Source organism: Heliconius melpomene, chromosome 20 (assembly GCF_056956725.1).
Source record: "Heliconius melpomene rosina isolate 202511_hmr_F chromosome 20, ASM5695672v1, whole genome shotgun sequence".
Taxonomy (NCBI): domain Eukaryota; kingdom Metazoa; phylum Arthropoda; class Insecta; order Lepidoptera; family Nymphalidae; genus Heliconius; species Heliconius melpomene.
In genome coordinates this window covers 5,981,859-6,008,828 of record NC_140408.1, presented here as the reverse complement: position 1 = coordinate 6,008,828, position 26,970 = coordinate 5,981,859, and the positions used below count along the sequence as shown (strand labels likewise).

The 26,970-nt window shown below is 34.3% G+C and overlaps 1 protein-coding gene across 1 annotated transcript; it reads right to left on the bottom strand.

Moving 5' to 3' along the window:
* Positions 1-698: 698 nt before the first annotated feature.
* On the bottom strand, positions 699-25,831 carry Cht10 (Chitinase 10). Its single transcript, XM_085204107.1, has 52 exons — positions 25,570-25,831; positions 25,429-25,490; positions 21,360-21,502; positions 20,474-20,576; positions 20,272-20,354; positions 20,142-20,191; positions 19,723-19,929; positions 18,934-19,134; positions 18,737-18,845; positions 18,178-18,364; positions 17,563-17,748; positions 17,191-17,310; positions 16,899-17,022; positions 16,641-16,818; positions 16,374-16,473; positions 16,174-16,252; positions 15,341-15,529; positions 14,894-15,156; positions 14,570-14,794; positions 14,168-14,369; positions 13,990-14,096; positions 13,303-13,522; positions 12,873-13,097; positions 12,235-12,405; positions 11,857-12,033; positions 11,606-11,782; positions 11,368-11,469; positions 10,918-11,103; positions 10,396-10,547; positions 9,946-10,174; positions 9,598-9,713; positions 9,323-9,509; positions 9,030-9,206; positions 8,659-8,870; positions 8,189-8,467; positions 7,891-8,088; positions 7,561-7,760; positions 7,143-7,454; positions 6,694-6,827; positions 6,263-6,474; positions 5,858-5,993; positions 5,636-5,778; positions 5,369-5,554; positions 4,867-5,158; positions 4,430-4,539; positions 3,836-3,970; positions 3,243-3,376; positions 2,719-2,852; positions 2,416-2,627; positions 2,065-2,337; positions 1,792-1,974; positions 699-1,713 (listed from the first exon to the last, which is right to left on the bottom strand). Exons 2-52 carry the CDS (start codon positions 25,450-25,452, stop codon positions 1,450-1,452), a joined length of 8,748 nt encoding a protein of 2,915 aa, XP_085060233.1. The 5' UTR covers positions 25,453-25,490; positions 25,570-25,831; the 3' UTR covers positions 699-1,449.
* Positions 25,832-26,970: the final 1,139 nt, after the last annotated feature.

Below are 26,970 nucleotides of genomic sequence, written 5' to 3'. Positions count from 1 at the left end.
TAATTTAGACATGATTGGATTAACGTTATTGTGGCGTAATTATTTAAAAGTTTCTAATTGTGCAATGTTGTCATGTGCCCAAAAATAAAAATGATCTGTTGCAACACAAAATTTTCTATTAGATAAGTATGAGAAAATAAAAAAATAAAGCACTGTAAGCTCTACATCAAGACTTCAAATTATTCATATTAAAGATTCTTGTAATCGTTCCACCGTTTATTGATTAATTTTAATATATTGTATTGTTTAATATATTGTTAGCGTACTCGTGTAAAAGTGGGTAGATTTAGGTGAAAAAGCAGTGGAATTGTGTCAAACGGAAACAGTTGCTTGTAGAGGGAAGCCTTGATTGGAAGGTATCTAGTGTGTAGTGTTGTTATTGAGTGATATGTCACTTATTATAATTACGTGAACCTTTATCCGAGTACGTTAAAAACATATAGTATGGTATGTAACTTTATCATGTTTATTTTGAAAATATTAACGGTTTCCGATTTCTAACAATAGGTATATTTATTAAGTGGTTTGTGGTATAATACGATATATATAAAATTGTTCTTGTACTTTCTGCCATGTACAAAATGAAAAATTAATTAAAAAATATCTCATTCTCTCAGAAAATGGATCCACGAACAATTGTGTTTTTATTTAAATCAAAATAAAAGTCAAGTGATTTAAAAAGAAAACGCTTGTCACTTTTAAAAATTTATTACCACAAAACATTCCATTACTCTCGTAATTTTAAAAGGGCTGTTTAATATATGTACAATGTGTAGAGTCAAATTTTACAACTGAATATATAATTAAAGTAAAAAAATGCAAAGTAGGTACCTACATTATAACTTATGAGTTAACTTAAATTTATCACATTAGAATTTATCAAAGTATTTTACATACATTTTGAGAATAAGTGTATCACTATATTTTTATACCTAAGATATTTTATACATGTAATATTTTAATAGGAAATGTTTATAATTCGCGTATTACCTCTTTACTCATACAACAATGTGAGCAGCGCTCGAGGTAGTGTACCTATAATAAAAATACTTACTAAAACAACTTAAAACCGACTAATTCAAATGTAGAACATAAAAAGTAATGATAAATTTTAAATTGCATTAATTAATTAGTACTCTGCTATAAGAGCATTTATTTTTTGTGATTTGCTTTAGATAAGATCCATTTTTGACAACATACTTATATGTAAGGTAAGCAGTAGTTAAATATTATAATTATTAATAATTGGATGTATGGCCTTAAATATATAAATTTATATACAGATTGCAGCTTGTACCTTTGTTTTGCTGAATTCATCGCATGAATTACTTTAGTAGTTTACTAACTAAAAAAATAATTCGTCCATAATGAGATTTTCATTATTAGTAATTTAACTTTTACAGTATGTATGTAGTTATATATATAAATGTCGTTTATTTGTTATGAGTATTAACATATTAGAGTTTGCGAGGTAGGTTCAAGTAGTCCCTGTCTTAAGGCGGAAAGTAGGGGGCGTCGACACGCGCAAGCGCCGCGCCACTCATCCAGGTCCAGTGCCCACAATGCGGCCCCCCGTACTCGCGCGCGAGCCATCTCCATCGCTACGTTAAACACCTCCTGCGGCCGGAGGTAAGATATCCATTGGGAATTACTCAAAGCGTAGGTTCCTTCGTTTGTTGATATCTCTCTCCAGTTCGATTTGCTTTGACAAACCTGAGATCAAAGTAGAATCGGTTAATACAAGAGAATTAAGAAATATACATAAATATTTTCCTATTTATCAATGTTTACCTCGTAATAAGCAAGAAAACCAGGTATCCTGGTGTAAAGTCCGGGAACGCCAGGACCAGCGATGGGGGCGCCCACACCAGCAGTTAGTTCACTGCGCAGTGTGTAGGAGCGGGCGTACGCCGGCAGACCCATTACTAGCTGTCTCACTGGGACTATGCTCGACCAGAATTCTAGTATGGTTTGCTATAAAGAAATATAAGCATATGTTAAAAATATACTAAAGTTTAATCTAGTAAAGTTTTTGAAAAGCCAATATGATGAATGTTAATTTACCAAGTTGTCTAGTTTATACGGGTCATTGGCTATCAAAGGTAGCAAATAGGCAGTTCTCTTAGAATTAGACTCATAGTAATCATTGGCAGCTACGGCGATCCAGTCGAGCGTGGCGGCGAGTACAGCGGGTTGATACGCTACTGATGCTACTTCGGGATCAGCAGCAACAATCGCAGAAAGCTCCAAGTCGTGACGACGGAAAATTTTTGAGAGTTCTGCTAACAGAATACTAAAGTTTTCTTTATCTTCAGAACTTGTTTCAGAACAAGGCGCCTAAAACAAATAAACCATTAGAGACAGATACAATTATAATTAATTTTTATATTTTATGATAATATAGAATTCATTCACCTCCTTGCATGCAGGATATTGCCATGCTATTTGTACTCCATCGAACTTCCATTTTTTAATAAATTTCAAAAGCGATCGTGCGAATATCTTTCTTTTTTCCGGCTTTGCAGCCATGCGACTCCACTTCCCATCTATGGAGTTTTCGATACCACCAACACCTAGGATCACTTTTACGCCTTTCAGTTTCAATTCTGTTATTTTGCCGTAGAAATCTAAAACAAGAAAAAAATAATGTCAATGTGTATTTAATTTGGCAGTTGTTTCGATAAATACAAATTAGTGTTAATAGTTCGCCTTAATTACCATTCCTTATATCCAATTCTGCATTGCCAGCGACGACTGTATTTTTGTCACCGTCGAGATGTGCCCAAGAGTAAATAATATGAGAACATAGAGTGGGATCTATTTGTTCAGGTCCGAAACTGCCATTCCCATGCCTGTTAATGAAATCACAAATTATTTATAATTATTAATTTAAATCATAAACAGGATAACTATGATTGTAGGTATGTCAATTAATTTATGGAATAAGTTTTAAGTTTTCCAAGGTAAAACCAATTCCATCTGAATTTGTAAGTTGCGAAAATTTACTTTAATGAGAAACAAGACTTTTTTAATATACGTAATATCTGTGAACTGTAATCCCTGGTTAAGATTTTTTTATTTTCTTAAAGTAAAATTATTAAAGTAAGTATGTAAAATTCGATATGTTCTTCCAGTTTCATCTTCTATCTTCCGCCGCCATATACAGAGGTAGTAGGTGCTTATTTTGAAAAATGTAAGAAAACAACTTGTAGCAAATACTTATTTGTAATTTGTAAATTTACCTGTAGTAAGCCCAATTCGTGAAGTAGCATGCAATAATAGGTTTTAGTTCAGGTTCAACTTCATTGCTGCCATCAATTATTCTCAAGCTGTTCTTGCCCTTACATTTAGATTTATTAGGAAAATCACAATGATTCTGTAAATATACATTCGTATAAGTATTGGAAATACTTATTTATAACCATAAACTATATAACAATAAATTTTAGCAGGATGCAGCTTATAAAAAGCAAACTGTTTGCTAGGATTTTTCTACGAGATTGTGTTTTTTTTTGCATAAAAAAATACTGAAGTCAATTAAGCAAACTAGTAACAGACAGGTAAAGTTACGCTTTTTCTTTATCATATTGATATGGATAACGTATGCAATAACAAATATTATGTTAACAACAGCTACTCAGGTGTTATCATTTGTGAAACTAATATAGATGATTGTCACGCACTACATGCTATGAGTGTTCCGCATTACTTTTAGTTATAGGTAGATAAAGGTGAATTATCTGATTTTGTATAATTTAAACAAAAAAAGTTATTTATATTTTCTTTACGTTGGAAACATTTATCTATTTAGTTGTAATAGACTAAGATGTTTTACCTGATTCCAAACCAATGGCGCAGGACATTGGAGCTGCATGTAGTGGCCGTTCATGCATAAGTAATACTTGGCACAGTCCGATTCTTCTTCCCGGAATGTTATACCGGAACAGGACTGGCCTTCATAGGAAGCACCCTAAAAAAATAATTCAATATTATATCCAATATAATTCAATTATTTCAGTCATTTAATGTTAATGTTGCCTCTTTTAGACATAACAATTGTAAGGCACTATCTCATAGCACTTTATTTACTTAAAACAAAACGAATTATAGGTATTTCAAAGTCGAGTTGTTTCAACCTATATTTTCGACATCGTTTACTTATCGTTAGTGTATATTTTAACAATTAATGGTAATGTTTATATATTCGAAAACATAAAAATAGTTACATGAGAATTACATACCCACATCGATGACATCAATATAAGGCACTAAATTGTTGCAGTTTTGTGTGGTAATAAGTTTAAAGTTTTGCAATAACTAATTCGTAAAATTCGTAGGATGGGAATATATATATATTTATTTATTTATTATTAATTTGTGCTCCCATCAACCAAGTTGATAAAATAATTATCACGATTGTAAAGCTTACCTCATTTGAGAGTTCAGTGTCTGACAGAGGCATAGAAGGCTCTTCCTCGGGTTCTATTGGATCTTCAGGAGCAGGTATTACTGCAGCATCTGGTTCGTTCTCCACTTGCACTGTTAATGTTAATTTCATTAATATTTTCATTTCTTCGCTCTGGCATCAAGGCAAAAGCCCGGTGTTGAGTTCCGCCACGTATTGCCTCCGAAAATTAGGCGGAAAGTGGGGAACGAACAACGGAATGTCTTAAGACTAGGCTAAGTTTACTCTGCCTACCTTGCTATATGCAGGATACAGCGTGAAGTTATTTTTTTTATAAAGTTTGAACGTACAGTCTTGAACTCGCGCCTCGGAAACCGTCCAAGCGCTCTGCCCAATGAGATATACGTATAAAGCCCCCCCTATGTTCAATATATTATACGTTGTCTAAAACAAAAGAATACCATCTTCCAGAGGGCACGTCGGTGGCGCTTCTCTCCCTCGCAGCACATGGTTGATGGTTAGTAGCAGCGGGAATTTTCCACAGCCACAGCGCGAGCCGGTGAAGTCGTCCAGGTCGAGCGCCCACGCCATGGCGCCGCCGAGCCCCATGGCGCGCACGTACTCCGACTTGTGCCGCACCATGTAGTCGTCGTCGAACGACACCCACTGGTCCTTGAGCCACGCGTGTGGCCCCATGCGTCCGCCTGCGTCGCGCTCCACGCGCCATCCGCCTACACGTGCACGATCGCATATCTGAAATATTGAATAGGCATAAAATAAGCTGCCGTAGTGCCGTAGTTTGAGAATCAAAATGTAAACGCGAAGTTTGTGGGTTCGGTGTAGAGGATACCAAAGGAATTAAGTATTTTGGACGGATAGCGGGGAACAGATTATCATATCATCAATAGGTTAAATTTTTTTTTATTATTATTATTTGTTTTAAAAAATTAGAATTAGTACTACCTCATAGAAGGCCATGAAGCCTCGAGCTCTAGTCTCGTCTCCGGCTTCTCCGCCAGCGTAACTTGGTGCTCCCAAGCCATTACCAGAGTTTTCTGTCAAAGAGAATGACTGTCCGTAGAAAGGAATGCCCAAAATCAGCTTGTGGGGTGGAGTACCTTGATTTATCCAGTAGCTGACTGTAAAGTTCTGAAAAAAAATATATATTTTATTTGGAAATAAGTAATTTACGAGTTATTAGCTACATCAAACTATAAAATTAATATTTACCGCATTTAAAGTTTTGTCATCATCCTCCGGGCTTGCATACATCGGCGCAAGATGTCCTGTTTTTTTATCCCATTGTCCATGGTAATCATAAGCCATGAGAGAAATCCAATTTAAATTCCTGGCCAATACTGGAACATCGTATGCTAAAAACCGTATGAATTACTTTTAATACTCAAATTAATAAATAATAATTGCAAAAAATAACTATTGATATTTACATACCCAAATCGATGACGTACTTGCTGGCCGAGACTGCAGCAGACAGTAAAAGGCCACGTGGAGCAAGAGCGGCATTTAATTCTTTTACTAAGGCAGCAAAACCCTGTTTATCGGTACTGGGTCCTTTCTCACATTCAACCTAAACGATAATGACAAAAGTTATATTTGAAAAGAAACCAAGTGAAAATATATTTAGCATATAGTAGGAAAGATTGGGAAAGTCAAGTTTTAAAACATTTCGTTTCTCATCTGTGGCGAAGAAATAGAAAAATTTAATTCCTTGGAGTGAGAATTGAACCCACAACCGCCACGACTAAAGCCACGCGCTTTGCCACTGGGGCACGACGGCTTGATGTTTTCAAATGAATGTTATCGTAATTGCATGTAAAAATAGATATCTCGACTTACTTGCCAACACTTAGGATACTCCCAATCAAGGTCTAAGCCGTCGAATCCGTACTGTGCCATAAAGTCAACAGCATGTAATATGAACTTTCTCCTGGCTGAAGGATTGTTAACAAGACGGGAATATTTGTCCCCAGCTGAGTCATTCCATCCGCCCAATCCTATCACTACTTTAGCACCATTACTCTTTAGTGCGACGACTTTCTCATAGAATTCTAAAACATTTTGGTAAAACATATAAAATCACTTTATGTTGTCGCAGTATTAAAAGTACACAGTAGATATAGAAAAGTTAGTGTTGTAAAGCGATAGGATACTTCATACAATTCATACTATTTAGTCACTACCCAATTTTTTAATTTATAATATAGAGGGAGGTAGCATGTATTTAAATTTTAGATATTACCGTCACCATAAATAAAAATTTTACTAACTATTTTCAATATCCAACCAATTGTCGTGAGGTTTCATAATTAACTTCATACTATCAAGTACTGCAAAAGCGTAAACAATGTGCGTACATAGAGACGGATCGATGTTTGTAGGTGTGAATTTTCCTGCGCTCGGTCTGAAAAAGTACGAATATTGTGAATTTAAATTATGCATTACAACTTCATCAATTTCTTCAAATGTAGGTCAGACGAAGAACACAGTAAATTTCTTTATGTTTAATTTAGACCACCTAATTTGATTCATATACAAAATATTGGAATCGGAAAAATGTAGTATCATTAATTCACTATCTACAATAAGATCTGGCTGCCTGATCTTTAAAATAATTTGTGATTAAGGACGAGTATAAAAGAGGTATCGATTATTTTATGGGATAGGAACGAAGTTTTCATAAAATTTACTTTAATATTTATTAATGAACGTTTCATACCTGTACCATGCCCAGTTAGTGTAGTAACATACGACTTTAAAACCTTCTTCTTCATCATGTTGCACTTCAGTAGTGGTGGTGGTAGGCTTTTTAGTGGTTGTAGTGATAGGTCTAGGAGCGAGTGTAGAAGTAGAAGGCTTAGGAGGTTTCGAGGGTTTGGAAACAGGTTTTACTTCAATGTCTTCGAAGTCATCATCTAGGGTATTTTGTGGGTCGGACAAAGGTTCATCTGGTATATCTTGTGAATTTACATTAGAATTAAGTAGAGATTTTTTTATAGTATTCAGCAATGGATACTTTCCATGGTTACATCTGAAAACATCGGAGAGAATACAGAAACATTGTTATTATTGTTATCAAAAATAAGAGTGGTTTATAAAATGTTATAACTTTAAAAACCACTGTCAATAGTATTTACCTGTTCTTAAAATCGTCAAGATCTATGGCCCACACCATTCCACCGGCTAATCCAAGCGATTTAATAAAGTCAACTTTCCTTTTAATAATATCCTCATCATCAAATGACACCCATTGATTGCCCTTGAATGCATAAGGTCCCATTCGATTTTCAGTATCTTTTACAACTTTCCAACCCCTATTTCTAATTCGTTCACAAATCTGAAAATATAACGTGTACACTTTATTTCAATGGATATTATTATGTTTAAAAGTTTAATAATGTCAACTTGACAACACTATAAAATAACATATTTTATTATTATGACAATTCTATAAAATAATATGCTACCTCGTAGTAAGCTAAGAAACCGCTGGCTCTCGTGTACTCTCCAGCCTCTCCACCCGCAATTGCTGGTATGTTTAAGCCATTTACAACATAGTTGTCTAAATTGGAATGAGTGGTAAAAGACTGCCCGTACAGAGGAATACCCATAACCAATTTGGAAGCGGGTGCACCTTTCTCCATCCAATAGTGCATTGTGTAGTTCTAAAAATAACAAAAAATATTTATTTAAGTATACTTTTGTCGTGACTCGTGATAAAGAAAATGATAATATCATTATTTTATTATATAAACAAATACCAACAGCATTAAAGTAAGTGTAATCGTCGTCAGGATGATAGTAAAGAGGAGCAAGATGACCAGTTTTTTGATCCCATTGTCCATGAAAGTCGTAAGTCATGACAGCAATCCAGTCCATATTGCGGGCAAGTATGGGTACGTCATATCCAGCATCGATTACCATTTTGCTAGGTGAAACCGCTGACGATAATAGAAGACCTTTGGGTTTTAATATTGATGAAAGTTCCAAGACTAAGTTAGCGAATCCTTCTTTATCTGAATCCGGACCCTTTGAGCAATCCACCTGAAAAATATAATAATTTTATTATTTATATTAATATAAGCTTATTTTCTTAATATATGTATACGTACTTATAAGTAGGTACATAAGATCATTGTACACGTATGTAGTCATATACTAAACTTATTATATTGAATCATTTGTTCACATTCATAATTATTCTTCTGAGTTTTACCATTATAATGTATACCAACCTGCCAACATTTTGGATATTCCCAATCTAAGTCTAACCCATCGAATCCATATTTTTCAATAAATTGTACGGCGTGTGTCACGAATCTGGAGCGGGCTTGAGGGTCATTTACTAACTTGGAATATTTATCTCCGACAGAGTCCTTCCATCCTCCAATTGCTAGAGATACTTTAGCGCCGTATTTTTTGAATTCTACTAGACGCTCGTAGAATCCTATTATTTGAAACATTAAAAAATAGTTAATTTAAATTTCAATTAGATCATAAAAATAATTATTTCTCGTAATTTGCAATTTAAAGTTTGGAGTAGATACTTAAGTTAAAATACATTGCTACAATTATTATGTCTATAATTAACATTGTATTTACTTACGGTTTTCTGTATCCGCCCAAGGATCATGAGCTTTGATTAAGCCGTCGTCACCCAAAACAGCAAATCCATATACTATGTGGGTACAAATAGATGGATCTATGTCCTCAGGATTGAATTTACCGAGGCCGGGGCGGTACCAGGACCAGTTTGTGTAATAGCAGATGAGCTTGTAACGTGCTAGAAAACAAAAAAAGGCATTATAATTATATTAAAAAACAGTTAATACTAAGTGGCATTTCTTTCATCTTTTCATCTATATATATTTATAAAACAAAAATATCAGTAAAACTTACTATTCGCAAGTTCTGGTTTAGTATTAGGATCAACAATATCAATAATTGGCTTGGAGGGCGGCGACACCTCTTCAGATTCAGCATCTATTATAGCTACGTCTGTTGTTGTTGTTGATGTTGTAGATGAAGTTGTGACTTTCTGTACTTTACAGTTAGCACTGTCGGGCCAGTCGCAGATTTGTTTTTCCTATAACAATTTATTATTTACATTATCATCATAAATATATGTATCCATATACGAAACATTACATTATGAAAAATGTTTGTTCTATTACCTGGTTCCAATGTAAGCCAGCACTACACGTGAACTCCTCGAATTTACCAAACAAGCAATGTAAGTAACGAGAGCAACTTCCTGGGTCCATAGCATATTGTCCATTATCACAAGATTCTAAAAGAACGAAGAAGGGTTAGCCATTAATTAATATTAGGAATTATTTTAATACATTTTGAATATTTGAAACTTAAAATAAACTGTCAGACTGACAGATGGACAATAGCGTGATCCTATAAGGGTAAGTATACGTACATTTCAAAAGAAAAAGCGGAGGCATTTTCCTAAAAAAAGATACAGATGAAATGTTTGTAGGTTAAGAAATAAGAAATAACAAGTTCAAGCTTACGAGGCTTGTCCTCAAGTTGCAAGTTGGCACTGGGTTTGGGCGCCGCGGTGGTGACGTGCCGGCGGTCGGTGCAGGAGGAGGTGGCGACTGCTGATGGGAAGTCACACTGGGACCGCGGCGCGTTCCATACGAGTCCTGGCGCGCAGCTCTGTGTCACAAGTGCGCCGTTTACGCACACGTAGAATTTCTCGCAGCGAGGGTGCGCATGGTACGTGCCGGTTGTGCAACGCTAAGAATGTAAAAAAAAAGAAATTAAACAGGTAAAGTGCGAGTCGGACTCGTCCACCGAAGATAAATCAACGGAAAGAAGGTACAATTTACTTATAAAAGTTAACAAACTTAACGATTTCAATATGCTGCATATATCAAGCAAGATGCGGCAAAAATGTAAGAAATGAAAAATATTATTGAAACGATCAAAAATAATTTTCAGTTTATAGCTATCCTTACCGTTGGTTTCTGGTATTGGCCGGATTGGGTGACAGGTCTCCTTGTTGTAGTAGTTGTTCGGGTCGACGTAGGCCTCCTTGTAGTCTTAGGTTTCTTGGTAGTGGTGAAAAGATTGTGTAATGGAGATTTTGTAGTTTTCTCTGGTTGTCTCACTGTAAATTTAAAAAAATACACATACAAGTAAACATCTGTTTCAAATAACAAAATATAGTTGAAAAAACACATAAAGTCAAATAATTTAATTTCATAATATCATTAAAATATTTGAAAGATTTTATAGATTGAATAGAAAATAGAGACAAAAAAGTTATTATCGTCTAAGAGTAAGCTGTTGCTTGACACCATTTTAGATTGGAGTTGATTGACTGTAATGCAGTTTGGTCCGACTCCCACGTGAAGCCAAGAACAGCGTTGAGTTCCACCCAATGAGGCTGAAGGTGAGGAACGGAGAGTCTCAATACTAGATTCCTGCTTAGTGTCTACCCTGTTATATACAGGATACAAAAAAAAAGTGTAACATACCTTCGCACATAGCGAACTCAACCCAATCGCAACGATTGGTGCGCTTGTCCCAGTGCAGTCCGGGCGGGCACATGTGGCGCTGCCAGTGCCCTCCCACGCACTGCAGGTACGCGTCGCACGTTGGTGCCGGTGCGTGTGTCTCAGTGGGCAAACACTCGCCGTTCTCTTGTGGCTTGTCTGGTGGCGCTGCCGACATAGATATTATTTTTAAAATAGTATTTATTATACAGCACACAGCAGTTCTTTTAGGTCCATTGGCAGAGAGTGATACAGATAAGTTAAAATTTTATTAGCGCTATAGAGTATTGGAAGGAAATGGTGCCGGTTTAAATAACCATTAGCGCGTATCAAAGGTTTAAAATTAATCTGAATAAATATTATCAATATTTAAATTAGCTAAGCTATTTAAATATTAAAAAGAAAACATATCTAATATTACAAAAGTAATACCTGTTGAAGTAGTAGGACGCGGGGGCTTAGTTACTGGTCTTGTCGGTTTTGGCTTTGCCGTAGTAGTAGTAGTCGTGGTAGTTGTCGATGATGAGGATGAACCTATGAAATAGGACCGATATTTAACAACGATTTTTAAATATAAACGCAAATTTTGATTCTATTTCTTTAATGTATGATGATTCTATTTCTTTAGTGTATATTTTGTAAAATGTATCTTAAAAAGTAAAATACTTACTTTCACATTTGGCGTATCTGGGCCAGTCGCAGTGTTTCTGTCTGTCACTCCAGTGTAATCCGGGAGCACAGTGCTGCAAGCGCCATACCGACCCGTCGCAGTGCAGGTACGAGTTGCAGTCGCCTGCCACCGCTTGGTAATCCTGCCCGTTACAGGGCTGGCCTTCTGATATATCATCTGCAAGAAAAAAAATATTTGTTTTATAATACAAATACAGATTAGAGAGATAAGCGAATTTTAAAAAAATCTACCTTCACTTGGAGCTGAGGTTGACGGGCGAGAAGTTGTAGATGTGGTGGTAGTGGTCGTGGTTGTCGTAGTAGTTGACGTAGTTGTCGGTTTTCTACTCGTAGTGGGCCTGGGAGGTGGTCTTGATGTCGTAGGCGCTAGAGTAGTTGAAGCTGTACTTGCTTCACTAACTGATGTCTCTGTAAAATTATATTTAAAGTTTAAATTTATACTGAATTTTATAGAGTGGAACCTATTTTTATATCTGGAGACATTTTATGTTAACTCAACATACAATGCCTCCAGAATTCGGAGCGGAGTATCCACTAGTCTGCGTACCCTGCTACATGTGGAATTACAGCTTGAAGCTGAAAAAAAGAAAAAGAGAACTGTGCTCTTACCAGAACATTTAGCATAGCTTGGCCAGTCACACCTCTTCTCCTTTGCAGCCCAGTGCAGACCGGGCGCGCAGCGGTGCTTGCGCCAGCGACCCGACTCGCACTGCAAGTACGATTCGCAGTCACCTGAAGCCGCGCTGTACTCGCCAGCTTCACATACTGATCCTTCTTCTCCTATATTATAAATACATACATGGTTTATGCTCCATATTATTTTGCTGGCTTTTATCTTCGTTCCATGGTGGAATGGAAACAATTAAAGAGTTGTCCATGACCCTAATGTAGCTTATGCCTTATATGTTTCCTTTATTTAATAGACATTTTTAATGTATATCAGTAGATCTAATTTCAGGAATGAGCGAGTTCATCTCTTTAGTTTTATGGCTTTTTACAGGTTGCCAAAACAGGATATTTTTCTTGGGTAAAGGTAAAAAAATAATTATAATTTAAAATATTTTTTAGGAGTAGAGCAAATTTTTATTTATCTTATGGATATAATTTTACTATTTTAATCATTTGAATTAACAATCATAACGCACAGTCACTGCGTACGTCTTAACTTTAGTCTTTTAATAAAAATATCTCCTGCCGTATTATATACTTTTTTGTTAATTTTATGTGTATTTTAAGATCGTAATTACCATCTTCTGTAGGAGGTGCAGCTGTTGTCGTGCTCGTTGTTGGTCGACGAGTTGTTGTCGATGTTGTTGTCGGTTTCTTTGAAGTAGTAGTCATGGGAGTAGTGGTAGGTTGTGACCACCACGTCTGCATTGTGGTACTCTGTGTTGTGGAAGGACTCCAACCTGGCCAGGTTGTGGATGTATGCTGACCATGGTTGCCATGATCACCACCACCAACGGCAGATCCTGTAGATTTAGAAATATTGAAAACATGAAATGTAGACAAACATGAAGAAAATAATTTTATATATGTAACTAAAATCTAATGGGATTAATATATTAAATTCAATTAACATTATTGATATAATTTAAGTGGCTGTTATACGGAGCATATTATGCAATATAAACAAAATAAAAAAGAAGCTTGGTTAACAAACAAAAATGCACTGACCATCAGACTCAGCGGGGGTGGTGGTGGGTGGCGCGGGGGTGACGGGTTCAGGGGGACGCTCGCAGGCCGCAGAGGGCGGCGGTGGCACGGACCGGCCAAGTGCTCGCCCTGCAGCGCGGAGCAAGGGCGAGGGCTCGTTGCAGCAACGGTTGTTAAAGTCATCTAAATCGACCGCCCACGCCGTCACGCCGCCCAGCCCTTGCCGCAATGCCCACTCTACCTGTATTGGATTTTTTTTTACTTAAACGTGAGTTCTTCATTGTCAATAATATATGTACGTACTACGTAGGTATTGGACCATACTGCCTATTTTTTATAGTCAAAATGCGGCTTTGAATTATGTCAACTACTTAGGTACCACATAATATTTTGAGATGAAGAAATAATGTGAATTAATATACTGTAATAATTTAAACAGTATAATGTGATTTTGACAGAGATAACCAAGAACGAATAAACATCTCTCAACACGCCTGTTTTTTTTGGTAAAATGTCGAAGTGAAAATAGTCCGTCCCCCTCAATGGGGATCAACCCACAACCATTGCGTTTACAGTCGGTCGTTTTATAGTAGTAATAATTTTTATTTTTATAATGTAATTTGTTAATTAAAACACATATTTTATAAAATATCACAAACAATATTTAATAGGATAAGGATTATAAATTTATAAGGATTTATATTTCACCTTTTCTGTGATGGATTTCGTATCGTCAAATCCAACCCATTGGTTATCAGAATATGCATAAGGTCCAGCCATCTCTTGTCGACCTGTCTTCCATCTTAGATTTTTAACTGTAAAGATATATTACGTTATAGTTTAAATCACCTCTTTTGTTATTTTAGTTTTATAATAAAATTCCTACCTCTATAGCAAATCTCATAATATGCGAGCATGCCGGGTTGTTTAGTAAATTCTCCAGGCTCGCCGGGTCCCGCAGCAGATGCTCCGGGACCGTGGGTGCCTTCCGTCTCCGACAGCCTGTATGACTGTCCGTAGAACGCCAATCCGAGGAGCAGTTTATTAGGATCTGCTCCACCGCTTATCAGCTCTTTTATTGCGTATTCCTGTTAAATATGTTTCCGTGTGTGTACAAAACATTTTTGTTTTAAAATTATTTAATTAAAAATAATTGTTAATTTATAAACTACTATTTAACAAATAATGCAAAGGTATAAAAATTAGGACCATAGACAACGTAGCTTATAACTAGTATTGTCTGCACATTAACTACACATTTTATATTATAATGTTATTACAAACTTACAATAGAATAATAAGGAAGAGGATCATTATTCTTCAAGGGCACTAGTGGAGTATGATGTGCGGTCGCGCGCTCCCATCCACCGTGGTAATCGTACGTCATAGCACTCATGAAGTCCACGGCAGAGGAAATTGTTGGGAGATCATATGCAGATTCGATTACTTCTTTATAACCGGAGAGAGCCACGGCCAGCTCCATATTGGCCGCATGCAAGCTCTTCGATAGTTCCTGCCAAATTGTAAATATGGAAAAATGAAATAAAAATATAATAAAATACACATAAAATATGATATAAAAAAAACTCACTTATTTGCTTATTGAACTAACCTGAACAAATTTAGCGAAGTTGGCTTTATCAGATTTTGCACCTTTCTTGCAATTACTTTGCCAACACACTGGGTAGTTCCAATCCAAATGTAGTCCTTTAAAGTTGTGCATGCGCAAGAAAGTGACAATTCTATCTACGAAGCGGTTTCGGAGTGTAGGAGATGAGACTAGACGGGAGTATTTGTCCCCAGCAGAATCCGTCCAGCCTCCAAGACCCAGCATCACTTTCACGTCGCTTAATGACGTCACACGTTCGTAAAGATCTGTTACATTATTATTTATTAGTTTTTATAAATATTGTAGGTAAAATGGGTTATAATAAATAGTAGTTATATATTGAAACAATGTATAATTAAAATGTTTATAATTTTATTATCCCTAGTTCTCCCAGTCAAATTTATGATACGATATTTCGAAATTATCTTAAATATTTTTTGTACGACTTACTGTTAGTGATATCCGCCCAAGGATCAAATTCTTTAGCGACAAGTTCGTCATGAGAGAGAGAGGCGTAAGCATATACGACGTGGGTGCAGAGGCGCGTGTCGATGTGCTCGGGGACGAATTTGCCGTCACCTCGTCGGTAGAAAGCCCAGCTGGTCATGTAACAGACTACGCGTTTTCCATTGTCTTTCCCTGAAAGCAGAAAAAAACTCCTGTAGTTGGAGTAACTGGCTGGCAGACAATGCAAAGCTGAAACCACACAGTGTAGAAATCAGAGTTATAGTTCTTGGAGAGTTAGGTTTGAAAAAAAATACAGTTTTACGTTTAATGGTCTACGAAAAAAAATATACTTACCTATTAAAGTTCCAGTCAATGTCCGTATATTTCTAGCATGCAAAATAATCGGGACTCGCCTAGGTATATGGTTAATATGTTATTTATATCAAACAAAAATAACAAGCAAAGTCATGTAAAGAGCCTTGTTAGTAACATTGTAAAGAAATTGTGAAAAGCATTAAGCAGTCTTACCTTCCTCATCTAAAGCGATATTTTTATATTGATCTTTATTTCGTATATTAACAATATTTTTCTCTAATATTCGATATTGTTTTCTCAACCAAGGGCCATACACACTTTGTTTCAATCTATAATTTAGTGATCGTCGCATACGGCGAACGTTGGCAAGTTTTCCTATGTTCCTTTTAAGTGCAGCGATGTTATGCATTACTAAGAAAAGCAAGCGGAAATTTAAGCAGAAGTAAATAGGAAAAATAAAGACATCGATAGATATAATAGAAAAGATTTAATAAAATATATTAATATAGATATGTACATACCTTGACCTTTTTGTGATTGATATGTAAGTAATCTATCAGCTTCTAAATTGTGGACGTCTTTGTTTGCTGCACTATTCCACTGGAAATATACAAATAACTATTATTAAGCATGTTTTAAAGATATTAAGTTTTTTTAGGTTCAATTCTATAGTCGTTAAATATAATTTAATAAATATTGTATTAACTAAAAATGTGCTCACTTCAAAATCATTTTCATAAGCTTGAGCTAGAAACCGAGCAGCATCTTCAACGCTTATCCTCAAGCTTTGCCCAGGAATACATTTTCCAACATCTCGGTGCCTATAAAAAAATAAAAAATTAAACAAAAAAACAAAAAAAATTAAAAAATTCAAAATAAAAAAAATATATATTAAACATGCTTCGAAAATATTACCAGATCCGGATACGTGTAAATATAGTTCTCTATATAGTTTATCTACAAGATGCCATACGTATATTAAACTTACCCGCAAAAGCCGGTAGAAGGGTCGTACAGTCTCTCATCCTCGCAGATCATTCTGTAGCTAATGCCGCCGGTGCAAAAGTGAAAATGGGCGCAGGACTCCTCGTCTGACGCCAAGTATGGTGAATTTGACTCGCATGAGCCGACTTTGAGTGATGATTGGTCAGTGAGTGTTGCTTCACCTACAGATTCGTTGATAAATATTTATTAATTCTCAACAAAATCGTTACAATATTTATTCTAAATATCGTAAGAAACTTACTGTTTAAGCTGGTAGATATTGCGCTTAGAATGGGAAATGGTCTTCCACACAGGCCGCGGAAGTCGTCCATATCGATGGCCCATGCGGCAGCTCCGCCTAGTCCCATGCTCGTAACAAATTTCATCTAAGATTACATAGAAGAAATAAAATTTAATTATATAATATTTTATATTTTATATATTTTTTATTATATTTAATATTTTATATTTATTAAAGGATATAATTTTTACTTAAACAATTATTAACTTTTTTTGACTGTTTTATGTTTAAATGTATAGGAAAAGAATAATACCTTTTCTATCACAGTATCTGGGGTGTCGTAGCTGATCCACTGGTTGTCAAAAACAGCGTAAGCATTTCCGGCTGCGTCCATTCCAATGGTTCCTTTACCTTCGCGTTCGTTCATACAGATCTGGAAATGAACATTTTTAATGAAGACAACGTAAATAAATTAAATATCATGTTGAGTTTTCTTTTCACGTATCCTGTTATTTTTATAGGATAAGCAGAAAAATATTTTTATATAATATCGCGTTGTTTTTATAAAACCGGGGAGTCGGGTTTAATTTCAATATGAATTTTAACTAATTATGTGTAAGTACTCTCTTTAAATAGTATTTTAAGTCATAATTAATTAATTTTAATCTTCAAGATATACTCATACCTCAAAATATGATAGCATCCCCTTGGTTTGCGTGTAAGGACCCTCGTCTCCCCAGCCATCTACTTGAGCCCCCGGTGCTGATAGTGTGGGGGCAGCAAGTGTGTAACTGCGTCCAAATAATGGGATGCCTAAGACTAGTTTCTCGGCAGACATACCGTGGCGAAGGATATATTTAACCATAAATTCCTGTTGAATAAAGAATATTATTAATGATATATCAGAAATATCTACTATTCAAAAGAATGTTAAAATTAAGTATGTGATTATTTTTACCTCGACTAGTACTTCTACATTAAGCAGCGATAAGTGAAAAACGATAAAATTAGAGTGCTAAATAGTAAGTATATACTAAAAGACACAAGCGTGTTTTAGTAAACGCTATAGCAATGGGTTCAATTTCGACTCAAGGGATTGATTTATCATTTATTGATATATTCTTTTTCTCCGCTCTGGTACCACACTAAAGCGCGGCGTTTATAATTCCGCAACTCAACACGCAATGAAATCAATTAATCAATTATTCAGTGGGGAATGTACTGTATTAATACTACTTTCCCTCAGCCTGCTGTACTTCAGCTAAAAAAAAGATATATTAAGAAAAACTATTAAGCTTACGATATTGTCAAAACGTTGGTCACGAGCGGCGGCACCAGGGTCGCGGTGCAAGGGACTATGCTGCAGGGCGCGCGGCGGTGCCTCCTGGCCGCCGTGACGAGCGTGCGTCATGTCCCACGCCTGCAGGATCGTGTAGTCGGTGACACCACTTACGGCGCTCAGGTCGTAGCCGTCTTCTATTTGATATCTACGCAAATAATAATAGTAATAATGTTTAGTTTATATTTGTAAAATATTAATTACCTACTATTAATTTATTATGAGGCTAACGTAACGCATGGGACAGACTGACTGTACTTAAATGCGATGGTTCATTTGCGTGGCGGTAAATCCTGCCATTCAAAATTGTCACTTTGCTTGTCTCGAATTCAAGTGGAAAATGGAAAACAGAGTTAGCAATAAACAACTTTTATCTTGGAGAAAAATGTAGGTGTACCTTAAGTAGGCACTATTTTGTATTATGTGATGCATGTACATATATACAGTGATTTACAAACAGGACGGGTAAAGACAAAGTCATTCCAAAGAAATAATAATCTTATAATGGCCATAATTTTACCTGAATGGAGGCAGGACTGTAGATAAAAGGTATCCATAAGAAGAGAATTTTTCGCGAAGCTCGTATAGTAGAGTGGTCAATAATTCTTTTTCCCTATCATCTTTGTCACCTAAAAAACACATAAAAAATAATTAAGAGATGAGCAGTTTGTCGACGGATAGCATAGACGTGATTTGTTTTATTTTTAAAGTATTTACCTGCATACACCCAGTGAAGGTCGAGTCCGTCGAAATCGTGTTCTTGTAGGAAGGTGACCGCGCTGTCTATAAAAGAATTTCGCCTGTAGGGCTCTTGAACCATTTCGCTGAACAGGCGCTCCATCCCGTCACCACCCACACTGACAAGGACGCGGAGCCCCGGGATACGACGTTTCAAGCCCGTCGCAATGCGATATCCACCTGGTGAATTGTAATGGCCAATGAAAAATAATTTTCCTATAAATTATATTAATTTATTACCCAAAGATTTGTAAACATACGCACTTAAATATATTGCGATCATTAGTTTGATGTGGAATTGAGTGGGTATAAGGTTTTACGGCTTAGTAATAATGTTTTCTTTGTCCAAACAAATATTCTAACGACACTTCTTTGTAGTTCTTTTTTAGAGTTCCTTATCCAAATGGATAAACGGGACCCTAATTCTAAGACTACGCTGCCCGCCCGTCTGTCTGTCTGTACGTCTGTGACCGAGCTGTATTTTATGAACCGTGGGGTTAGACAGTTGAAACTTTTACTAATGCACATTAAAATAAATATTAATTGGTGATGTTCATGTTTTTTTATTTACACCATATTTAAAACTTTTTAATCTCATAATAAATTACTTCAATCAATAAATATCTCATCATCTAAATAATCCTCATTCATTATTTCGTTTGCATCGACACCATGTTTTATAAAGAGTATTTATGATATGAAATGAAATGTAAATGTAGATAAAAATTAATAAACCACTAAAAAATATGTTTTTTTTTATGCATTTACCTTTGATAAGATCATAATCTTCGTTTGCAGATATTACCGCGTAAGTGTGAGGGTGTAGGACTGCGAACGCGTAGTGCAGGTGAGTGCAAGATTTAGGCACAAGTCCTCCGGTGAAGGCCAGTGGTGGCGCGCGATACGCCGCCCAAGACTCTATGTAGCAGACTACGAGCCGTCTAGTGTTGGGCTCTGTCATTGTTTGTTGCATTTCTAAAAACAAAAAATATCATACAATAAATATTATAGATATAAATCAAATATATTGTTAGTAAAAAATATTATTATTATAATTATGTCTAATATAATTAAGCATAAATATTATTTTGTTTTGCCTATTATATGTACCCAAATGAAAAACTTGGAAATACCAATATTTTAAAACAATACATTTGATTTTATTTAAAAATTTAAATTAAACACACCTTGAAGATTAGCATTTCCTTGCTCTAACTTTTCCTCAGTACGTGAGACGCTGGAAAAAGAATGATATGTTAATATTTCTTTTATTAATTTTAAATAAGCATCTAATAATAACTATAGTATAATACTTACTTGTTCAAATGACTGGCAGCTCCATAATATTTTTTAAATTCTTCGTAACGTTCCGCATCGTCTGCTGTTCTTTCAGCAGCATCCTTAAAATTTTACAAAAATTTTAACTTTCATACTAAGCTATAAATAATATGTGTGTGTTGTGTGTTTTAAAAATATATATTTTTTTATTTCAAAGAGGCAATATATCTATGTATCCTACCTCTAAATATTTATATAGCGTCTCGCGGTCTGGTACCGGGATCGGGCGTTTCTCAACGGCGTCTCTTAAAGGTAATCTTCCTTCCCTTTCCTCGTATAAGTTTCTATAAAGGTAATGAATAGCAAATAAGTACTTAACATAAAAATGATTATTTACCCAAAAGAAATATTGCTTATAAATCAACACAATCTCATATACGGTAATGGCATAAGTGTGTGGAGACATTTTTTATTTTTATATTATAAACAGAAAAATATTTTTGAAGGTTAAACTTATCATAACAGTTTTATAAGATTTTATGGCCTTACATGGACCATTTATCAAGTAGATTTATAGTCAAAATATGTTCATCGCTTCTTTTTATACATATGTTTCAAAATGGATGGAATTTTCAATTTATTCAGATAAAGGTTGTGGCTTCTGGATGCAGTCGAAGGAACATTTATATCGCACATATGATGAACAGCGTGTTTACCACTGAATTCTTGGTTCTTCTTTAAAATACAAGGTATTTTATTATTACGTTCAAATACAAGGTATTTTATTTTAGGTATTTTTGTCAACAATATTTATTTATTATTATTATTCAGCTTCACGCTTTATCCCGTATAAAACGGGGTAAGCAGAGGGCACCTAGTTTAAAACATTCTAGCTCTCACTTTTCATCGAATATTTGAAACATTGCGCCTTGAGTAGCGGAATTCAATGGGCTTTGTGTTGTTACCAGTGCGAAGAAAGAGAATATTAAGTATTTTATTACCCCGAGTGGGAATAGAATCCACAACCATCACATTCACATACACACGCGTATGCCCCTACGCTACGACGTACACTTAGGTATTAGGTATATGCACTTAGGTATATATAATTTTAATTTAAAACTTACCTCAATGGTATGCTCTCAACTGAAGACCGAATAGGGGGAGCAAGAGGTTCATGTTCAGGAGTTGTTTCAATTGCAATACGGGCGAAAGGGCTTTCATCGGGATACCTTGGCGAGGCTGTCACGCCAGCACATAGTACTGAGAACTATACAAAAATAACAAAAAAGCCAATGTGCTAAAAATATTCCATAATATTTACATATTTATTAACAGTTTGTGTTCACAATAAACATAATAAGATATTTTAGATACCACTTATACCTATCAATTTTCGGATAAATAATCGATTTATCGAACAAAGGCTTGGCGGTTGTTGACCTTATAAAAAAGCTTTACATCCATTAGTCAACAATACATTGCGAACAATTACATGGAGACAATTTTCAGCTTTATTTAAGTCCCGTTAACATTTGAAATACATCTTAGATGAAATAAAAGACCACACAAGCAAATTTGAGGCCAGTCGTGGCACAAGGGCAGAAAGTGCGACTGTAAATGACTGGTTCTGGATTCAATTCCCACTCGAGGAAAATAAACATTAATTTAAATTTGTATTTTCATCTGTTTGCTCTGGTGTCGAGGCAAAACGCATCGTTGAGTTCCGCTTATCAACACGCAAAGCCTTCGGAAAGTGGGGAACGGAGTGTTTTAACACTAGGTTGCCTACCATGTTGTGTGCGGGATACAGCGTGAAGCTGATTTGATTTGATTTTACAAGTAAATTTGACGAAATGAATTGAATGCTGAAGTTAATTTAAGTTTCGAATATGATTTATGTTCAATTGTCCACCATTGTGGTACTTGCGTGACATACCGAATTGTAAACGTAAACGTGGGTGCCGGCGATATCGTCGGTCACTGAACTGACAATCAAGTAAAGCTCTATCTTCGTTTAATTTACATAACGTGATAGAGTCGAAACCAAGATCAACACTTGAGACAGGTTCACGAAACTTAATATTTATTTACTTTTTTAAATAGCCACAGCTGAAGTCGATGACCATATACAAATCGGAAGTAAAAAAACTAATAAATACTAAATACGCTTTAAACTAAATTTATCCCAATTTTGTTAATAATTAATTTTAATAGGTACGTTAAGACTTAATTAATAATGGTGAAGTGCCTAATTGTGTACACAATAGTTGAAGATTCGATCCAACTTGAAGATTCATTCTATTTAAAATTATTTTATTCAAAGCATAGTCAATTTTTAATAAAAAGACGAGAAAATAAAATGTCCTCGCTTCTCCTTCCTTGCAAAAAGAGATTCGATTGTCATATTATATTGTAGAATTTATATATAGGTAGATGTTGAAATAACCATTTCTATGTCCTATGTATAGGCAACCTAATAAACTAGATCATTTAAAATGTATTAAGCTTATAAAGAAAAAAAAACATTAAAATTAATTGAAGCTTGTAAAAAATGTGATTAAGGTTTTTCTTCTAACATCGGGTCATGATCTAATAAATATTTTCTAAACGAGCTGGTAGGTACATTGACGCCTCGTTCAAAATACACGATTTGCATATAGGCATCATTGGCAGGTAGTCGAAGTCGCTTTGGGGTCATCGTCATCACAACAGGACAAGTCCATTCCACCTATTTTCAAGTGACATCTTGGCAACGTTTAGGACAAATATTCCTTTTTATACTTTTAAGAACTCTTCTTTATTTTATATTAGCGACCCACTCGCATCTTCGCAGGCTTTAACTACATAATTATTCATATACTAATCTATATTACTTTCATTTTCTCATAATAATATCATTTTAAAAACAATATCTATAGTTGTCTGTAATGGAAAGCAAAGTTTCAGCCAATTCAATTAAATGTTTATAGCAATTTTGTGGAACAACATTCTTTAAAATGGTACAATTTTGTTATTTATAAGCCGATTGAGATAAAACAAACACTTTGTGGATGATGTTAAGGAAAGCATGTCAAAATACATCAGTGAAACTGTCATTAAATTAGTAAAGCCGTTTCCGAGATTAGCGTGAACAAACGCACAGACATACAGACAAACAGACTATTTTAATTTTTTTTAATAATTTTTGTAAAGTTACGATTACCGGTTACGATTTTATTATAAGTAATATAGATTTTAGTATTTTTAATAAGAAACTAAAATAAACATATTCAGCTTTAACGTAGGTACTGAAACTTAACCAATTTTTGCAGATTTTCTATAATCATAATAACGTTCAGTTATATTTCCAAATCATGAACAATCTAAACTAGCTCTTATTATTATAAAATAAATAAACTACAATGAGAAATAATGTTAGGTATATTATAAGGGGATGTATTTAGCGTTCTGTGATTTTACGTATCTAATAGGTACTATACATTGGTAATGTTGATGGCATATAAACTTTTTTATTAAGTTAAAATTAACATTAAACATTTTCATAATAATACTTATACAATTTAAATAACTTATAAGTACATACATACAAAGAAATGTCGTTTTATTCGACCTTCTTATATGCGTGAATAGCATACTAAAATACAGCAACATTTAATCACATTCATATTAAGTAGGCACAAATGAACTATTTTGATATGATAAACTAAGAGGTTCATCGAATATGTAAATTAATTTTAAATTACCTTAGTAATTTCATTGTTTATGTAGGTATATTCATGAACATTAACAATTTTTTTCAGCTTCACGCTGTGTCCCGCATGTAGCAGGGTTTCATATTTTCCGCCGAACTCTACAATTAAATATGAGCTTTGAATTTTCAACTATTTATTTAGAATATCAAACCGCCAAGGTTTTAATGTTAAAGGACACTTTGAGGGAATTAAGCAATTCCTCGTATATATGATTCTTTTCTATTAAATAGGTTGAACGTAGAAGATATAGTAATATAAGAAACGTAAAATTCTGTAGGAATAGATAAAATCTAAGAGAACATAAAACAATTAAAATAAGTCAAAGTAGTATGTCATGTTAAAAAATATAATATTAAAAGCAACTTGAGATATGTATAAAATTATATGTCAACTAAATTGTAGTTTACAATCAGAAGGCACATATGCAATGATATTTGAATGTCATTTGAAATAATAAAAAGCTCAACGATTTATAACAAACACCTATCAAGATAAAAAGAATAACATCTAGAATGCATATATGCGACTCACTCATAAATATTTGATATTTTGATTAGAGACTGAACAAGCTTAAATGCCTTAATGATTTATTAGGCGTCGTCAAAATACAATACATATCGCCGGCATTAGTGCAGGATCTTCTAAATGCCAAAATAAGTTTACAGCAGTAAAAAGTGCCTTAAAAGCGAAGTGAATACTTTAAAGACTAGACTAGACTGTGCTATTTTCAATAATTTTTCCAAAAAAAAAAAATCCAGATTGCAGTTTAAAAGTACTGCAATGGCGCCGACGATATACATAGATACATGCCAGTGGCCACACTATGTCCTACTGCCCGATAAATGTTAACGAGTCATAACTTTGAATTTGTATGTACCATGCATATTAAATTAGTTATAAAAACTTATAGGTGAAATAATAAGGATACAAAATGTATTAATAGTACGATGCAGTTCTACGCATAAGAGTGTGTGAGCCGAAACTACAAAATCAGTAAGACCGCTACAGAAACTTGACTTGAATTGTCGAAATTATTATAAATCAATTTATGAATATATCTATGACCTTAATGACTAATTGCCTGTCCTATTAAGTCACAATATTATTCGGCTATCGTTCGGTATCGGTATCGTTTAAAATTTAAATGAATATTAATTCGTAGGAAATTGTGAAGTAGAAAATGTTATAAAATAAAACAATAAGTATAGTATTTAAATTGAGAGAGCCCTTTAGATTTATTATTTTAGACGTTTAAAACTCTTTGCTAGGTAAATTTTGGGGTAGCGATGAATAGATTAAAAATTATTTTTTTTAACTATGTTTATTATTAATAAGTTAGTCAATATTAAAGTTTTCCTAATTTTTTTAAACATTGCATTTTTGTGTTTTATATTATTCAAAACGAAAATAATTATAAATGTAAAATTTTACACAAACTTACCCAAATTAAAATATTGTGCCCCATAACGGGGAAACTGTTTTCTTCGGATGCCTCAAAACGATCTGAAAAGACGATTTAAAAATGATTACCTAGTTAATTAAACAAAATAACAAGAATTTTTATAATTATAAAAATACTTACAAATTTTAATGAATATTTACAAATTGCAAATTTTTGGCTAAGGTGAAGGTTTCTCGGTGTTTGCGTTGTCGTCGCGAACGGCGTGCGACTGAGCGGACTGCGCATGCGTCGCCTAGTGTTAATACCTCGGTGTCATCGAGCTTCACATCTCACCTACGCGTATATTATGTATCTTGGTATCTTAGAACAGGTCCATCCTTAACACTTGAATTCAAACCAATTTGTTAGATAAAGTATATTCATCATAATCAATGTTTTTATGTTTAACTTAATAGGACACTTCAACAACAATAGGACACTTCCAGTTTCAGTATTTCATATAGGTATGTCAGTTTCAGTCTGAATATGTCGTTTACGCAAAGATTTTATAGTAAAGCCTTATTTTGTAGAAGGTTTAAAATCTTTAAATGCTATGCTGGGCCCAGTAAATATTTTCATTTAATGATTTTGTGGCCATTATTAATTACTTAATATTTTTCTTTAAAAAACTATGTGATATTTAAGACAATAAAAAAAATTCAGTCTAGACATGAGTTACTTAAATAATTTAGATTTCCATAGCCAGACATTAATAAATAATATTCAACATCATAAACAGTATTTTATTGCAACAAATCGATACAATTAGGAATGCAAAATCAATTCATCGATCAAAAAAATTTTATTGTCAGCTTTTAATTTTACATTTGTTTTGCCCTTATACTCGCTTAAAGAGTAAAGGTGTTTGATATATTTATTGTCCATTAGTAACATAAAATTTTGCCTTACTTTATTCAGTATAACTTCTTTTTTATTTTGTAAAGCTTAGTTAATTTCTTTTCTTTGTTTTTAAAAACTTATGTACTTATATCTAATTTATTTTATTTTCAAGTACACTATAAGCCTTCCATTTTTAAATAATTCATTTTTTAATATCTCTTAATTGTAACAATTGCTATATCCATGAAATGCTACAAAATAATTACAAACTAATTTTTAATCTGTAACTAGATACTATCAATAAAATGTACTTACATTAAAATTATTTTTTACATCACACTAAGTGAAAATCACATTAATTAAATTAATTAATTAAATATTTTACTAAACACAATTATTATAAAAATAATAAATCACAATAAACTATAGTTATCGTAAACCGCAGTGTCCCCAGCTAATGTGGCTCAGGTAGTAGAGTAGAGCTGGTACGTGGTTCCGCGAGTGTAGAGGTGAAGCACGATTACTATTCTACGAGCGTGTCTTCCTTTCTTCCCGCCAATGTCACCACATTGTTTACTGCCGTACAGTCGCCGAGGCATCGCCAGCTAACAGTAAACTGACTAAGTGGACCCTGAAATTGGCTTTACCCTTGTTATACTCGTACATGTAGAATAAATGAACCGCTAAATTAACCTCCTTAAG

Bases quoted from the DNA above. Each gene is read 5' to 3' on its own strand.
- Cht10 (XM_085204107.1), bottom strand. From the start codon at position 25,452: ATGGGGCACAATATTTTAATTTGG. The intron at 11,783-11,856 runs GTAGATTTTTTT...TTTTTCTTGCAG, and splicing joins AACCTCAGCTCCAAGTGAAG to ATGATATATCAGAAGGCCAG. The intron at 8,871-9,029 runs GTAAGTAAATAC...TTCAAATAATAG, and splicing joins TTGGGCGGATACAGAAAACC to GATTCTACGAGCGTCTAGTA.